At 54.1% G+C, this 17,546-nt stretch overlaps 1 protein-coding gene across 2 annotated transcripts in view; it reads right to left on the reverse strand.

Annotated features, from left to right (window-relative positions):
• SHARPIN (SHANK associated RH domain interactor) overlaps positions 1–17,546 on the reverse strand; it is a 47,755-nt gene that overhangs the window by 18,163 nt on the left and 12,046 nt on the right. For both annotated transcript variants that reach the window (XR_012666833.1, XM_075124852.1), the window contains exons 3-8: positions 14,920–15,036; positions 14,131–14,272; positions 13,551–13,641; positions 11,459–11,738; positions 9,248–9,384; positions 8,481–8,654 (exon numbers count right to left, since the gene is read on the reverse strand). Coding sequence is in view for 1 of the 2 variants with exons in the window: in XM_075124852.1 (XP_074980953.1) it covers positions 8,481–8,654; positions 9,248–9,384; positions 11,459–11,738; positions 13,551–13,641; positions 14,131–14,272; positions 14,920–15,036 (941 nt within the window). In the remaining variant the exon portion in view is untranslated. The remainder of the gene's footprint in view (positions 1–8,480; positions 8,655–9,247; positions 9,385–11,458; positions 11,739–13,550; positions 13,642–14,130; positions 14,273–14,919; positions 15,037–17,546) is intronic.

The following is a 17,546-nucleotide window of genomic DNA, read 5'->3' on the forward strand; positions in this document are numbered from 1 at the left end:
CTAATTGTCCCCCCCAAAATCATGACATCAACCCCTCATTCATCTCTTTCCATGAAGTCTCATGACTTCTGGGCCCCCCATGAGTCCTGGGGTCTGACTCGCAATCTTTGAGCCTTTCTGGTTGGCAGTACCATGTCTGTTGGGTCCCATAGGGCACCTGCCACATGATCAGCACTAGACATGGAGGCTTCCCAACAGAATGAGAGGCCAAGGAGCCAGGGGCTGAGACTGGCCCGGCAGCTCCCAGATCCCTTTCCAAGCCCCATAGAGCGCTGTCTTCTTAAAGCCAGTGTGGGGCAGCCTGGCCTTTCAAGGGCCAGAGGCTGGGAGCTGGCCAGCCCTGTCCAGTGATCCCTGCCTGCCACACCCGGGGTGGGGCCTGGGTTTTAATCAGTAGAGCCAGCTGGGGTCAGAGGAGCTGTTTCCCCTATAAAGAGCATCAGGAGGGGGGTGCTTAGGGGGAGAGACAGACAGAGTGAAGCCTCGTCTTGCAACAACCTCCTCTTGGGACAATCCAATCAGGTCAATATCATGGGCGAAGCACAGCTGACTAGCTTGTTGTTCACCTACGCGTACTCTCTCCTGGAGGTTTCCACCAGTGGGTCTTAAGATGTCTTCAGGATAACTGCTGAAGAGGATCAGTGATAACCAGCAGCCCTGTCTGACAGTTATCCTCAAGTTGAACCAACTACTTTGCTCATGCCCGGCATGCCCCAGAGCTGCTGAACTTCCACAGAGATTTTGGATCGGCCTTATTACATTTTCACCAGCTCCGAGCAGCCACCTCAAGAAGTTTGTGCCAGATGCTGACAAACGCCTTAGCAAAATCCACCAAAGCGTGGAGCAGCTTCCCATCATTCTCCATATCACATACGGACTGAACATTTGCTCCACTGTACTTCATTGGGATCTAAGTCCCGCTTGTTCTTCAGACAGAAACTGCCCTCTTCTGAGAGCCTTCTCTTCAGAATGATGCATAGCAGACTTTTTACTGCGGGCGTCCAGAATGAGACTGTGCAGAAATTTCCAGAAGCAGCAGAGTTCCCAAGTCTTGGGCCATCTTCCAGGCTCCCAAATGGCACTGACAAGTTGGGATGGGGGCCGCTCCACCCCTTTGGATTTGTTCTGTTTGTATGTTGTCCACTTCAAGGACTTCACTGTTTTTCAGTGTCCACACTCCATCCACAACTTCTTCAGTTGCAGGAGGAGGTTCACAGGGATAAGTCAAACTTCTCACAGATATCCCCTCTGCTTTTTTCACTTCCAGCGTAACATTTGTTTGGGTTACAATATACAGTTCCTGGCACATGGGGGTGAAAAGGTGTGTTTCCTGTCAGAGAGACCTTTCAAGAGTGTCTTGATGGTTTGGCAGGCCTTCCTACTGGCATTTGCCACAAAGCCGTTCCGTATATCACTGCACTGTTGTTCAAGCCAATCTTCTTTTGCCACTTTAATCAGTGCATTTATTTCTGGCATCATAAGGGAATATTGATCTCTTGCTGTTTAATCCATCTTCCATTGTGCTCTTAGCTTCTTTCGTTGATCACACAACTCAATCTTCTCCGTGTTCCAAGGTTTCTTCTTTAGGATCTGTTTCCCCAGGAATTCATCCACCATCTCTGTAGTGCAGCAGACGATGTACTCTATTTGATTTACGCTACTTGCGCAGAAGCTCAACTGTTTGCAGCTTTTGTTCAATTGTCTTCTTGAATTCCACTTGTTCATTGGACTTTCAGTTTGTCGACATTATAACAGAGCCTGAAGATACCTGCAGGTCATTCTTTCTTTGCTGTTTGATCTTTATGTTGGCTATTACTACGTTACGATCAGATCCTGTCTGCCTTCTAGAAGAATCAACTCCCCATCACACTGCCTGTTCGAAATTACAATGGAGTCAGTGAGTCCCCAGATACAGCACTGTCCACACCCACTGCCTGGACAGTTTGTGCTTGAACAAGGCATTTGCTAATTGCACTGAGTCGCAGTCCTCTGCTGCCTGGTCATGCCCAGCTTCCCGACACAGCGGCACCATTCTAGAGAACTCTCAGGACCAATGCAGGCATTCCAGTCGCCTGGTCCAATTAACACGACTCTCCGGTGAGCAGCTGCTAACACCGTCTCAGACTCTTCATCATCACAGTCAGTGGCAGGGCAGAACACTAGACAAGTCACATGATGAGGACAGGCTGCCAAGCTGAGGTCATTAACCTGCTGCTGATCAACTTATAGGGGCTGATCTACTTCCTCACCGGCAGCGCACCCCCATGCGCTCACATTCTGTCATCGCCACCCCAAATCAGCACATTTCCTTCCACTCCCAGTCCATCACAGCCCCTTACCAGGAGAGCTCATGTTGTAGTAGCAGGGGGCAGCCTGCTCTCAGGGCAAAAACATGCTACGGGCCAGTGGAGAACACTTGCTTGACCTCTTGCTAGCCTCCTAAAAGGGCTATTAGGGCCAGGATGGGGTTGGGGATGAGCGCCCAACTCCTATAAAATGTCCCAAATGGCCAGCGAAACCTCCGACCAACAGCCAAAGTCATCATCACTTGCCTTTGTGAAGCAGAGGGGTTTCTATTAAAAGCAGGGGTGTGAAAGGTCGGTGGCTGGCACCTTGAAAAGAAACCAGACCGCTTCAGCTGGGTGGAGCTCTTCAGCCTGTGGGGGCAGCCCCCCCGAGCAGGACGAACTCCAATTGCAAATCAGGAATGCCACATTGCTCCAAGCAGATGACTGTCCTTCAATGACAACCTCCGTGGATGTTAGACATGGATGCCACCAGCATTACTGTCCATAATCATTCACGACATCATCATTGGCGAATGCACCGAGGGGAACTGTGGTTTTGCCTGGGTAATTCCAGCAGTGCATTTGAGAAGGTGTCTGAACTACAAGTGAATTAAACTGGCCTTGCAAGTGTTCTCCACAGGCCCATGGTTAGTTACCCTCACTGTTAACGCCTTATTTCCAGTCTGAATTGGTCTAGATTCAAACTCCAGCCATTGGATCGTGTTCGACCTTTCCCTGCTAGATCAAGGAGCCCATCACCAAATATTTGTTCCTGCAGGGGTGGAAGCTCCATGCGAATAGGGAGCCAGACGGATAAGAAGGGGGAACAAGAGAGCTACTGAGCCTTGGTGGGGGTGGGGTGGGCAGCCTGCTCTAGGCTGGGAGGAAGGGTCCTGGGAGTTCCTACCTGCTCCAAGGCCTGTTCTGGCCTCTCCGGGTCCCACTTCCCATCCCAATACCAGATACTGCAGAGATAAAAGAACCTCTCCCCCCCTACTCAAGATTCCCTTTTATACACCCAAGTTAAGTATCCATCAGTGAGTTCTGGGTTTTGGTGTTTTATTCCCAGCACACATGCTGCTCAGCCTTTGCGCTGGCTGTACGACTGGCTCAAGGGCGAGGGCTGGTGGGTGAGATTCTGTGGCCTGCGTTGTGCAGAAGGTCAGACTAGATAATCATAATGGTCCCTTCTGACCTTAGTATCTATGAATCTATGATTTATTAACAAGCTTCCAAAAAGGATTGGGCATTTCTAGGGTTAACACAAACATCCAGAGTTAGAGTAGCAAATGCTAAGAGAGGAGCTTTAGGAGAGAGATGAAACTTGCTGCTTTTGGGGCTGAAGCCAATCTCTAACCAACAGAGACCAGGAGATGGGGCCGGGGGCAGATTATCTCACGTCTCCTCTTGCCAGTTCTTGCACCTTCCTCTGCAGAAGCTAGTGGGCCACCCGGAATCTAACATTCCTGCGTGTACCCCGAAACGTGACAGCACCGCAGTCAGCCATTTCGTACGTGCAGCACTGCCAGCTGAAAACCAACCGTCACATCGCTAGGAACAATCTTAGGCCTTTGTGAGACAAGGTCAGACAGCCGCATACTTGCAGTTTGTTAATCAGAATGGGAGGATGGGCGAGAAAGTTATGGAAGACAGTGAGTGAAGAGCCCATGGTTTTAGGTGCCCCTGACGTATTGTTGTTATGGCTGGAAATATTAGAAATGTTTGGAGATGAGTAGTTTGTTGAAATTAGAAGAATTGGTGACCCAGTAGAGGTTGTTATATACCGACCCACTAGGAGTCACTATAGGTTCTGTGGTTTGTTAGAGATAGCTATAAAAGATTAGGGACCGGGCAAGGAGCTGACATCTAAACTCCCTGTCAGCTGGACAGGAAGAGGGCCCCTGGAAGCCCAGCTGGTGATCACTTGACACCATCTCAGACTGTGGGTAACTATATCTGGGATGTCTTAAACCTATTGCATATGCGTGTGTGCGCTTAATATCTAATAAACAGTAGTTTTAGATAAGAGCACATTTGCTTTTATCAATTGTTTATCAGACAGAAGCGCTGGGTTCCCATTGATTTATTCCTGACACCGCCTGGAGAGAAACAGTCATGTTACCACTGCTTTGGGTTCTGAGAAACCCCAGGTAACACTGTGCGAGACTGGACCCCAGGCTAGATGGACCTCAGCTCTGATCCCATCTGGCTGTTCTGTGTTGCTAGGATTGGCTCCTTTTGAGTTAGCGTAATCCAGTAAAAAACTATTAAACTCATCCAAATCAGCCCCTCAAGGCACAAGAGCACCTAGCCAGGGCCAGCACCCCTTTGGAAACACCCCTTTAGTCCAGTGCTGCACATCTCTGTGCAGACCAGGCCAAAGTCCCTGCCGGCTGCCCAATAACACACTGGGACAGATGTGCTCTTTAGAGAAACCTTTAATAGACCAAGGAACTCAGGTGTGAACTCTTCCAGTACCTGCAGCTGAGCAATCACTGTCCATCACACTCCATACAAGGAACTGGACACAGACTGCACCACAAGAGGTTACAGGAGAGGAGGGCAGCCACAGAGACTACGGGTTCCCATCCTGCTCCTCCATCATACTCCCAGCTGCCATGGCACTGAAGCATGGCCTGCTGGGAGCTGTAGTCTCTGCAGGCCAGACCTCCCCACGAAGGATTTGATGCCAAGGAGCCTCAGCCGGATCCCACATGGCGCCCCTGAGCGCACTGGTGTCAGAGCCAGGCTCTCCAGGCAGGGGAGCAGCATGTGTCTCACAGACGCTTTGGCCACGTCCATCCTACAGCCGGTGACTGGCTTTGGGCTGAGATTTCAAACACAACGTGCAACACAGAAGAAGTGAATCTGGCCCACCCGCCCTCACAGTATCAGTGCATGCAGGTAACGAGAGGGGCTTGCATCATCTCTTCCCAGAGTAAAGTGCTATTGGGATGGGGGCTCTTTGTTTCACAGAAGACACACAGACAAGGTGTGGCTGGACATCAGCACTGGGCCCATCACAAGAGGCTTCTGACTTTGGCCTGGGATTCCCATCCCATCTACACTGACAGCTTTGCATTGCTGCTTCCGTACCTGCAGCAGAGTGGCCACACCCTTCACCTTCCTCCGTAGTAAAACCATGACATCCGACAAACGCCGGGAGACCTCCAGGCCCAGCTTATCTCTGGCCTATTCAGCAGGTGGCTCCCTTACGCTCCCCACGCTGCGAGCCAGGCCAGTGTCTGACTGCAAGTCCTGTCACTCCTGGGAGAGAAGTTCTGTCCAGTCCCCGTTCACATGACACTCTGCCACGCATATCCCCTAACCAGAGTCAAAGCACATGCAGAGTCGCCAAGTCTCCTCTAAGCCGCAGCTCTAGCTCAGGGCTCTTTCGGGGGGACTCCTCCTGCTCTAGCATTTGTCAAACCCTCCTTCCTTAAGCAGGAAGTCACTTAAGCACTCACCCCCCTCCCCAAGCTGAGTATGCATGCGACCCTGCACCAAAGCCCAGCCCCAAGGGCCTTACTAGATTGAGCACAGGAGGCTCTGCCTTTCCACTGTATGTGGGACTCAGAACTCCGAAGGCAGGTGCAGGAGTTCCTGAGCTGGGGGGCTGGCTCCGTCCTGCATTTTTTCCCGGAGGGGGTCCTGGAGCTGCACGCCAAATGGCTACGCAGGAAGTGTTTGTGCAGGTGACCCACGCATGGTTGGCAGGGCAGGTGTAGCCCACAGCAGCTCCCCACTTTAATACAGCACTGCATCGCAGCCTCCACCTGCAGCGGTGGGAACCTGGACTAGCCAAGGGCTGCACCTTCAGCTGGCTTTATTCTGTGTCGGTTCAGCACAACTCTTGGCTGGGCAGTTTGGCTCCCATGGTTTAGTGCAAGGCACTGCAATTCCCAGGGGCACAAGAGGCTTGAAGCTGGCCTGGCAGGGATCAGGCCCCATGCCCTGGGGAAATGGGCCCTTTTCTAGCTCCTGGCCAACAACCTCTGCTGTTTTTCTGGACTGGCTGGACGGAGGGCGACCCCAGCAGCACCCATCCCCCTGGCTGCCTGTAAGCCTAACGGAACAAGCAAGCACCCTGAAGCCTGGGATGAGAGTGGTTCTCTGGGAGGCGCACACAGACGCTCCCCTTCCTTCCCCCGCTCTCCCAACTTGCCTGGCAGCACTGACAACTGCAGTGTATAAAACAGGACGGGAGGCAGGGGCTTCCTGGGGAGAGATACCGGGGGAACCCACCCTCCCCTCCCGCCTCCCCATGCTGACGGAGGTCACAGCAACAGCACAGCAGTGACCGATGGCAGCAGCTGCCCAAGCGCGCTCCCCCCAGCGGCCAGCGCCACTCGGCAGGGGCGTCAGATCTGCTTACGCTGCTCTCCCCTAAAAGAACCAGGCAGAGACCACAGAGCCCTCGCCCCACAGCATCATGGCGACAGGGGAAGCAGCCTGGTCCCCCAGCCTTCCTAAGGAAACCCTGTGGGGCAGCTGCCCAAAGCGCGTGGCCTGTACACGCAGGAGAGAGGCAGCCCATTGGCGCAGGAGCTGTGCTTTGCCCACAGGCAGGGCCTGGGCCTCTGCAGAGGCGGTGCTGCGGGTGAAAGCAGCCATTCCAGCCGGACAGGGAGGTCTGTGCAGCCCTCCTCGGCAGGGACGAGCAGGGCTGCCAGGACCAGCCATGGAGGGTGGGGAAGAGCTCTGCCTGCACCACCAAGGGCCCTCACCCCCCAAGCCATGGGAGGCAGCACAGCCGCTCCAAGCTGCAGCCTTCCCATGGCCTGGCCCTGGGCCAGCACATACTCCACTCGCTCCATCTCTCAGCCCATCTAAGCTGTAGAACCCGCAATGCGGTGAAGCACCATCGCCAAACTCGTGCAGGGAAGACACAGACCGATGTGAAACTGCTTGAGAAAGCTTCCTCACTCCCGCCGGGCCAGACCTAGCTCAGCCAGAACCTCAGCCCTCCAAGCCACCAGGAAAGAGGCCTCTCTGCGCAATGAGACCCATGCTCTCGCTTGGGATCCACCCCTCTTGGGGCAGGCCCTAGGCCAGTTGAAGTGGCTCTGCCCATGGCTTGGCAGCCCCACGGCACAGTCACCGGTGTCACAGTATAACGCCGCGGCCTGCCCGCTGCTCTCCGTGTGGGAAAACAACTACCATACTGATTCTACAGTCTGACCAAGTATGGTGACCCGGCACAAACAGACGCCCCAGGCCAGCGCGAGAGTGGCTGGGGTGGGGCAGCCCAGGGTGGCCAGGCATGAGACGTGGCTAGCAGAATTCCGAGGAGAGGTGGATGAAGTCATCCAGGGAGCCTGGGCTCCGGGTGTAGTGTGTGGCCGAGCCATCTTCTCTCCTTCCCTTTTCCTAGTGAGATTCCAGCACGAGAGAAAAAAGAAAGCAGAGAAGAGTTTTGTCAGTCGCTGAGCCTGACTCGCTGGAGCCCTGCGGCACTCCGGGCCTTGGCTGGGGTAGCAGGTGGAGACGCAGTTCCCAATGGGGGCAGGGCCCCTGGCTGAAGCCACAGCACAGCCGAGCCTTGCTTACACCGGGGCGTCTGCTGGTGCTGTCACCCCTATGGGAAATACAGCTCCACCCAACTAGCCCAGCCAAGGCCTCGAGAGCCCAGCCAGCCCGACCGCAGCTCTTTCCACTCCTCACCATGCCGCACGTGACAAAGACGTGCCCGCCCCCGGGCGCTGGCGCATGGAGCTGAAAGAGAAGGGAAGGAGCTGCCAGTCCGTGTCATGCCAAGCTCCGGCTGCAGTGCCCACACCCACAGCTGGAAAGCCCTCAGCCCCTTTGAACGGGGCCCTAACCAAGGCCCTGCTGTAGAGGCCTGGGCGAGGGAAACACCGCCGGGGTCCCATTGTGGCATGGCCAGTGGCTGCCCTCACCTGGAACAGCCTGGCTGGAGGGGCCAAGGGCCACAGGCTCCCTGCGTGCTGGACCCTGCCAGCTCCCTGCCTGCCTTCGCTATTAGAGAGGAGGGCAGCTCTCCCTGACTCCACTTGGCGGGGCCCCTGGCGAGTAGATGCCCTTGCCAGGGCATCCATGCACCCAGGAACCACCACCAAGTGGCTGCTGGTAGCCGACTACTATAGATTCATCCTCCCCTGGTACTGTCCCCGCACAGAGCGGCGAGGGCAGCAGGGCTGCCCCCCGGGGCAGAGCTGCCTCCAGAGTTACCTGCTGGTACTGCAAGATCCCCTTTTCCTCCTGCTGCATCCTCCAGAGCTCCGTCTCATCCGGTTGATAGCTGCCCGGCACCACGTATTCCACCGGCCGGTCCGTGCTGCACATCTCGCAGCCCGGCCGCGTGGGCTTGTTGATGTAGGTACATTTTGCACACGCCCAGCCTGTCTGCAGAGAACAAGACAAGCCCTTCACCCACACAGCACTGAGCGAGCAGAAGAGGCAGAACCACACTCCCAGCACCTGTGGGAGCACACGGGTTAATGGTCTCCCCTGCAGGTTCCCGGGGAGGTGGACTCCGAAGTTGAAGGATGTGCAATAGACAAAGAAGCAGAGAAAATCCACCTCTGAAAGAAGGGGGTCAGTCCCCTGCCCAGAGTTGTGTGTGCACTTTCTCCCAGGGGACCAGGCCTCTGACCACGATGCCCCAAGGCAGCGCCAGGCAGCGTCAGTGTCTGCGAAAGGCGGGCCTGGGAGCAGGCGGGTCTGTTACTCCACTGCACGAGGACTGTCCTCACTCACTGCTCTTCACACCTGCCCTGTTCAGGCCTGAGTCCATGGGCTCCTGAAGGGGAGGGTGGCGCAGCCAGACAGGGTACGAACCTTCACAAGTGAGAGCAGAGGAGGGACAGAGGGGGTGGGGTGGGCGGGTCAGATGGGTGCATACCACAGAGGTGAGGGCAGGTTGGGGGTAGGGATCAGACGGGTGCATACCTGCATTGGGAGAGGACGGGAGTGGGGAGGGTCAGACGGGTACATACCTGCACAGGGGACGGTGGAGCAGCGGCGGCTGGGGGGGCTTTGGGCTGGCTGGGTAAGGGGTTGGTGAGCTGCAGCATGCCCAGCTGGCGGCTGATTTCTCCGATATTCATCTTCCCGCTGTTGTCAGCGACCCACGCTAGAGGGGCAGACACCAGCAAACAGACACGTTACGAACACCCCTACAGGATGATGCGAGACCAGGTCTGAAATGCACCGGGCTGAGGCAGTGCCGTTCAGCGTAACACAGGCGGTCGCCAAGGCGTGGCTGGGCGGGAGTGCAGGGAGCTGTGCCACCACAGACCACGGCACGGGGTAGGGGTCCTCTCATTTGCACCATGGCTGCACAGTGAGATGCTGGGAACAGCACCGTTTGCAATGCCCTGAGCTTCAACTGTCCCCCACCCCCACTGGGGGGCAGAGCACTCAGCCCACGCAGGAGCAGCTCGCTCTAGAGGGGAGCTGACAACTCCCCTTCCTCCCATTTCAGTGTTAGCAGCACAAATGGGGGGTCCAGGGCCAGCCTCTCCCCAGCCCCCATCACTCACCTGGCAGTTAACTGTCAAAGAGACAGCTGTTAGTGAGAGGGGGAAGAGAGAGCTGGGGTAGGGCTTTGAAACTATCTGTACCGCTCCGTGGTAGGCTCTGCCTCAGACTTTTACACTTGACTTGCCAGAGTTTCAGCTCTTTTCTATTTACCTCCCTTGGATTTGACTTCCCATTTTTAAAGGGTGCCTTTTTGCCTCTAACTGCCTCTTTCACTCTCTTGTTTAGCCATGGTGGCATTTTTTTGATCTACTTACCTTTTTTTTATTTGGGGTATAAATTAAGTTTGAGTTTCTATGATGGTGTTTTAAATAGTCTTCATGTAGTCTGCAGGCATTTCACTTTTCCTTTTAATTTATATTTAACTAGCTTCCTCATTTTTGTGTAGTTCCCCTTTTTGAAATTAAATGCTACAGGGTTGGGTTTGTTTGGGGTTTTCTTGGCATTTTCCCCCTACAAGGATTTTAAATTTAATTACATTATGGTCGCTATTACCAAGCAGTCCAGCTATATTCACCTCTTGGACCAGATCCTGTGTGCCACTTAGGACTAAATCAAGAATTGCCTCTCCCCTTGTGGGTTCCAGGACTAGCTGCTCCAAACAGCAGACATTTAATGTGTCTACAAGTTTTATCTCTGCATCCCTTCTTGAAGTGACATGTTCCCAGACAACATGGGGACAGTAGAAATCCCCCATTATTATTGCATTTTCTGCCTTTGTAGCTTCTCTAATTTCCCTGAACATTTCACAATCACTGTCACCATCCTGCTCAGGTTGTCAATAGTATATTCTGACTGGTATACAGTTATTGGTCAAGCATGGACTTTTTATCCATAGAGATTCAATGGTGTAGTTTGATTCATTTAAGATTTGTACTTTATTTGACTCTCTGCTTTCATTCACATATAGTGCCACACCCCCACCAGCATGACCGACTCTCTCATTCCTGTATATTTTGTACACTGGTATTACCATGTCCCATTGATTACTCTCATTCCACCAAGTTTCCACAATACCTATTATATATCGACATCACCATTTAATGCCAGGCACTCTAGTTCACCCATCTTAGTATTTACACTTCCAGCATTTGTATACAAGCACTTGTACATTCTGTCAATATTGTTAGATTTAAATGGGACTCTTACATTTGACTGTTCCTCACTAGCTCCTACCTGTGCTTTACAAACTTCCATCCTCTCCACCTTACAAGGATATAGGGAATCTCCATTAATAGATCCTCCCGTGAGGGCTGTCCCTGTCTGAAGCATACACTCCTCCGGACCTATCGGCTTTCCCCCAGCCCTTCAACCTTTCGAATTGTACACACCAGCAATCTGGTTGTGTTGTGAATTAGGTGGAGCCCATCCTTCCTGCGTTGGCTCCTTTCCCAAAAGGTTCCCCAGTTCCTAATAATCCTAAATCCTCCTCCCTACACCACCGTCTCATCCACACATTGAGACCCTGCAGTTGTTCCTGTCTCTCTGGCCCCACACCTGGGACTGGAAGCATTTCAGCAGTAACAAACCCCTGGCCCAATCCTCAGCTAGTCAGGGTGGCTGGCTCCCCTGTCTTGAGGGAAGCTGAGCCTGTTCACTCCAGTAGAGGATCTGGCCCCAACCCCACCTAGGGTTTCCGTTTGTGAGCAGTAAGAAGCACATCAGACCTTTCTTTGGAGCCATGTTTGGCAAGGTGCTGTATTTGCGTTTCTCGTCGGTGCCAGAGCTGTCTGGGAGCGAGGGGGCCGGGGGCAGCATGACCAGTGCTTTGTCCTCTTCGCAGCGCTGCTCGGACAGGTTGGCCCTCTTGGCTGACAGCAGATAAAGGAAGGCTGTGTCTCCATCCTTCCGAATGCCATACGAGCCTATCGTCCGATCATCCACGCACAAGCACTGGCCGATAATCCACCGCTGCACGCTGGGGTGGAACCCGTAATCCTGGAAAACCTGCAGGGCGGGAGAAGCCGACAAACATTCCACCATGAGGGAATCATAAGAAAGGCCATACTGGGTCAGATCAAAGGTCCATCAAGCCCAGAATCCTGTCCTCTGACAGTAGCCAATGGCAGGTCCCCCAAAGGGGATGAACAGAACAGGTATCCATCAAGTGATCCATGCCCTGTCACCTGGCAAACAGAGGCTAGGGACACCATTCCTGCCCATCCTGGATAATAGCCATTGATGGACCTATCTTCCATGAATCTATCTAGCTCCCTTTTGAACCCCGTTATAGTATTGGCCTTCACAACACCCTCTGGCAAGGAGTTCCAGAGGTTGACAGTGCGTTGCGTGAAAAAAATACTTTCTTGTGTTTGTTTTAAACTTGCTACCTTGTTCGTGTATTATGGCCCCTTGATCTTGTATTATGAGAAGGAGTAAATAACACTTCCTTATTTACTTTCTCTATACCACTCATGATTTCATAGACCTCTATCATACCCACCCTTCATCGTCTCTTTTCCAAGCTGAAAAGTCACAGTCTTATTAATCTCTCCTCATACGGAAGCCATTCTATACCCCTAATCATTTTTGTTGCCCTTTTCTGAACTTTTTCCAATTCCAATATATCTTTTTTGAGATGGGGCAACCACATCGGCACACAGTATTCAAGGTGTGCACGTACCATGGATTTATACAAAGGCAATAGGATATTTTCTGACTTATTATCTACCCCTTTCTTGATGATTCCCAACATTCTATTCGGTTTTTGACTGCTGCTGCACACGGAGTGAATGTTTCCAGAGAACTATCCACAATGACTCCAAGATCTCTTTCTTGAGTGGTAACACCTAATTTAGACCCCATCATTGTATATGTATAGTTAGGATTATATGTTTTCCAATGTGCATTACTTTGCATTTATCAACATTAAATTTCATCTGACATTTTGTTGCCCAGTCACCCAGTTTTGTGAGATCCTTTTGTAGCTCTTCACAGTCTGCCTGGAACTTAACTGTCTTGAGTAGTTTTGTATCATCTGCAAATTTTGTCACCTCACTGTTTACCCCTTTTTCCAGATCGTTTATGAATATGTTAAAATAGGACTGGGCCCAACACAGATCCCTGGGGGACACCACTATTTACCTCTCTCCATTCTGAAAACTGACCATTTATTCCTACCTTTTGTTTCCTATCCCATGACTGCTTATTTTGCTTAAGAGCCTTTGGTGAGGGACCTTGTCAAAGGCTTTCTGAAAATCTAAATACACTATATCCACTGGATCCCCCTTGTCCACATGCTTGTTGACCCCCTCAAAGAATTTTAGTAGATTGGGGAGGCAGGATTTCCCTTTACAAAAACCATGTTGACTATTTTCCAACAAATCATCTATGTGTCTGGCAATTTTGTTCTTTACTACAGTTTCAACCAATTTGCTCAGTACTGAAGTGAGGCTTACTGGCTTGTAGTTGCCAGCCCCCACACAGCACGCCTCCCAGAAGCTTTCAGCTCCACCCTGTGGCTTTGCGCCAAGCTGGGTTCAAATTAGTGTCCACCAGCGTTCCTCGTACCCCAGTGAAGAACCACCAGCCCTGCTAGAGGAGAGGAGCAGACTGGATCCCCAGCTCTCTCTCCAGACATGGAGCCGGAATTGTTCAGTTAGCCGTTCAGCGCGGCTAACAATTTACGGCTGGAGCATTTCTGAGCAGCTCTGCTAAAAGGCAGGCGATGGACTCTGTGGGCCAGTGGGACTTGGCATCCCATGGCCCAGCTCCTCCCGGCAGTCACAGGAGGGGAAGTGCCTCAGCACTGCGTCATACCTGCTGCCTCAGTGTCCCGATGGACATGTGTGCATGGACTCTGATGGTGATGTTGGCGGAGCACGTCGCATCTTCCACTCCAACCTTCATCCTGAGAGGAGAGGCCAGGCCCGTCAGCAGGGTCTGTGTTAGTGCTCCACTGGCTCTAGATGCTCCCTGAAGGCCAGGGACGACCAGGTTGTAGGGGGCAGAGAAAGCCCAGCGCTGCCTTGGCCAACACGTTACTCCCAGGCAGTACCTGTTCGTGGCGGCACTGCTCCCACACACGGTGCCGGCACCAGGGCTTTCCAGGAAAGACGCAAGTGGCAAGGCGGAGGGGCCAAGGCGTGCTGAAGGTGAGCTCCCCGCACGCCCCAGCAGGGGGGAAGCTAGCTCAAAGTAAAACCCTTTGCTCTGCAGAGCATTAGGAGAGGAGAGAAGCTTACTGGCCGTTTCCAGTCTGGTGGCATCTGAAGGCCCCAGTCCGGCCAGGGCCCCAGGGCACCTTTGGAAGGGCTGGATGCTCAGGGCGGGAGTACGGAGCAATGGCAGAGCGAGGGAGATTGGGCATTGGCACCCTGCAGGGTGCGAAGGCGCTCACCTGATCTCGTTGGTGGGGTAGCTGGATTCCTTCGGGAGGATGCGCAAGGAGGCCTGCTGCCGAGCCAGCGCCACGGCGCACTGCGAAGCTGCCTGTTCGTCCCCCAGCACAATGGCTGTAGCCAGGCGGAGCGCTAACTCCTCTAGGAAAGGCAGGAGACACAGAGCAAGGGGGAGCCTGTGTCAGTGTGTCGCCACAGGGCACCACCCTGCCTTGAGGTGGGCACTGGAGTGCGGCTTCCGGCCTTGCGTGCAGGCGAGCGGCTAGTCCAGGAGCAGCGCTCAGGCTCCACGGAGAGACTGGGGACGCGCTCCTCCCCCGGGGTCAGCCCGGCTCTAGCCACCCAGGGATGGGTGCGCAGCCCCCAGAAGGAGCAGCAGCCCATGGCTGCACTGCAACAACCCCTCTGGGTGCCTCAGCCGGCGTGGCCCTGGCCCTTGCTAGAGGGGCACACGCAGGGTGGTAGGAGAGAAAAGGGGACTTTGTGGGAGCAAAGAATGGCGCTGGCTGAAACAACCCATAGTTTAGTCATTTCTCTCAAGCTGAACTCGGCTGACCTGAGCGTCCAAACCGAGCCCCCCGCCACGGGCTGAGCGCCCAGGCTCTGATCTCTGGCCATTGTGTCCCAGGACAACAGAGCCGGCAGCATTCAGAGAAGAGTCTGGCAGCCTGAGCATGGGGAGCAGGCGGAGCTGGGCTCCTAGCCCTGGGCCTTCATGCCTGCGGCGTCCGTGCAATGACAATTCCTGCCCTACGCGAAGGGCCAAGGAATCCTCCACTCTTCCCTACCTTTATTGGAGAGCTCCAAGGGCTGAGATGCGTCCGATGGCGGCGCGGGCAGGGCATTCCCGCTGGCTGAGGGCAGGGGAGAGGGCTGGGACACCAGCACACTGGGACTCTCGGCAGCTGAAAGAGAACCAGGAGAGTGTCGGTGGGGACACTGTAGCCCTAGGAGACAGTGCAGCCAAGCCAGCACTATTCCTGGGAAGCAAGGAAAAGGTGGGTCAACGTGGGGGCTTCCAGGCGGGGCTGCGAATGGCAGGGGTGCAATCGCCATCTGCCCCACCCAGGTGTCCGGCGACCAAAGGGCTAATGTCAGCTCACGTGTGCACAGTCTGAAATGCTTAGCCCGCCACGGTCACAGTTACCCCGACAATCGCAGTACCCGAGGGAGCAGGCACACGTTTTTTCCCTTGGTTCTCAGGGCAACCCTTTGGGCAGTGACAGTGTTTCTGCTCCTCCCGTCCTGGGGGAATCCAGTTACTCCCAGGCCCCTTCCCATCTCTCCAGACCTTCTCCCACCATTTCAATCTCAGATTCCCACTTTCCAGGTGATTCCCCTGGGATGCTACAACCCCCAACAGCACACGCTCTTCCTCCCCATCTCAAAGGGCCCCTCTGTAATAGACCCTTCCTCTAGACCCCCTGCTCCGCCCTGGCTTCTTCAGACTGCCTGGGGAGCAGTGGGGGAGAGGGTTGTTAGAAAGTGACATGGGATCCCTGCAACATTCCTTGTCCCACCAGCCCAAGCTCAGTCCCGAACTAACATGTGCAGACACCCCCCTTCTGCGAGTCTGCTTTGCCCTCAGCCTCTCGCTCCCCGGCTTTGTTTCCTCCCCACCCATAGCACTTCAAGGGGCAGACACCTCCTCTTGCACCCTGCTGAGGAAGTGCAGAGCAAGCCGTGCCGGGAGGTACCCTCTCCTGGGGATGCCATGCGTCTACACTAGAAAAAAAGGTGTTTTCTTACCACAAGGTAACATCTAGTGTGGACACAGCAGTGCATCGCTTCCACACAGGTTAGCACTGGGGTTCATCTCAACCTGCTAACATGTATGAGAACTCCAACGGCCTCCTCCACCCTAGGATGTCACCACAAGTTCGCTCCCTCATGGTGAGGCTTATCTTCCCTCCTAGCAAAGGCAAGGCCAGGGCGGGAGGAAGAGACTCTGGGCAGCTGCTGGAACAAGGAGTCTCTCAATCTCATGCCAAGGCGCTGGTAGAGTGCTGCAGGGAACCAGCCAATGCCATACCCAGCCCCAGCAGTCCCTGGCTTGAATTGACACTAAATCCACTGACCCATCTGTACTAAAATGTACAGACAAGGCAGTGAGTTCTCTCCATGGCTGACTGCAGCCTGAGAGAAGATACATGGCACCCTCACCCTGCTGCAAAGTTCTGGCACTCAGGGGTCAAGCAGAGCTGGCTGGTGGCTGCTCAGTTTGCCGGTACTCCTGAGGGCTGCCATCGTGGGCTCCAGAATCTCAGCTAGCATTACAAAAACACAGATATCTAAGTCTCTAGCCCTTACAGTTGTGAGGAAAACCTTTGAAACGTGAATCAGGAGTACCCACTTCAGTAATGCACGCTGAGCCTACAGCCAACCTGAAACCACCGCCCGAAGATTATAGACTGCACCATTCATCATAGCTGAGTGTTAATTCAGAACCCTAATCCCTGCAGTGTAAATGTTAACCGTCTCTTGCTGATCACAGCACAGAGAGGAGGAGTAGCCACATGAAGAGCTATATAATCTGTGAGTGGCGACTCCTTCTGGTGTCAGAGTGGGTGGTGCTTGGGAGAGCATCAGTTCTGCTGCCTGCCTCTCCCCAGCTGAGTCCCGCTGACACCCAGCCTGTAAGCACCTGCCAGACTAGAACCTGGGACCATGGAGGTTCTGGGCTGCCGCAACTTCTGCCTTGCCACGGGACTTCAGGCCAGTTTCCTGCTGAGGGACCCTGTGAAACTAGGCACTGCCGGAAGTACTGTAGCCTCCTGATTGCCAATGCCGGTATACAAACCAGGAAGCCAATCAGGGGCTGTCTGAGCACACACAGATTGTGTGCTTACTTCCACTCCAGCCCATGCCTTGCTTTGGCCCTGGACTCCAGCTCCTGACCCTGGTTCATCTCTGATTCCGCTACTTGCCTCCTGTCTGTAACCTGGTGCCTGACCCTGACTCCTTGGTAGCCTGATCCAGCTCGACCCTGACTCCTGTCCCCAGCTTGGTAACTGACCAGTGCACACCAGCCGCCCACAGCCCTGCCCTGACACAAACACCACCTGCCTGCCTGCGTCCCACCACAACCAGTGCACAGCCCAGCCAGAGACAGGCCCCTGCTCTCCTGGAGCCCCCAGCGAGCACTATTCACCAGATTGCCACCGCTGACAGAGCAAAGCCAAGCTGCTGCTTACCACCAGAGACCCGCTGTGCACCTCCGACGACACGCACCTCACCGTCCGGACCCAGCGGGTGTGAGAGGCGGAGGCTGCAGTGATACCCAAGTGAGCCACTTTAACAGCAGCACCAGGCCTGCCTGCTGTCCCTATCCCCATATGAGAGGGTGTGACGGAATGGGGAGTATTGGCCTGGTATGACAAAGTGGGAATGTTCTTAATGTTTTCTCTGAATACTG

The sequence above is a fragment of the Caretta caretta genome, chromosome 2 (genome assembly GCF_965140235.1).
Source record: "Caretta caretta isolate rCarCar2 chromosome 2, rCarCar1.hap1, whole genome shotgun sequence".
NCBI lineage: Eukaryota > Metazoa > Chordata > Testudines > Cheloniidae > Caretta > Caretta caretta.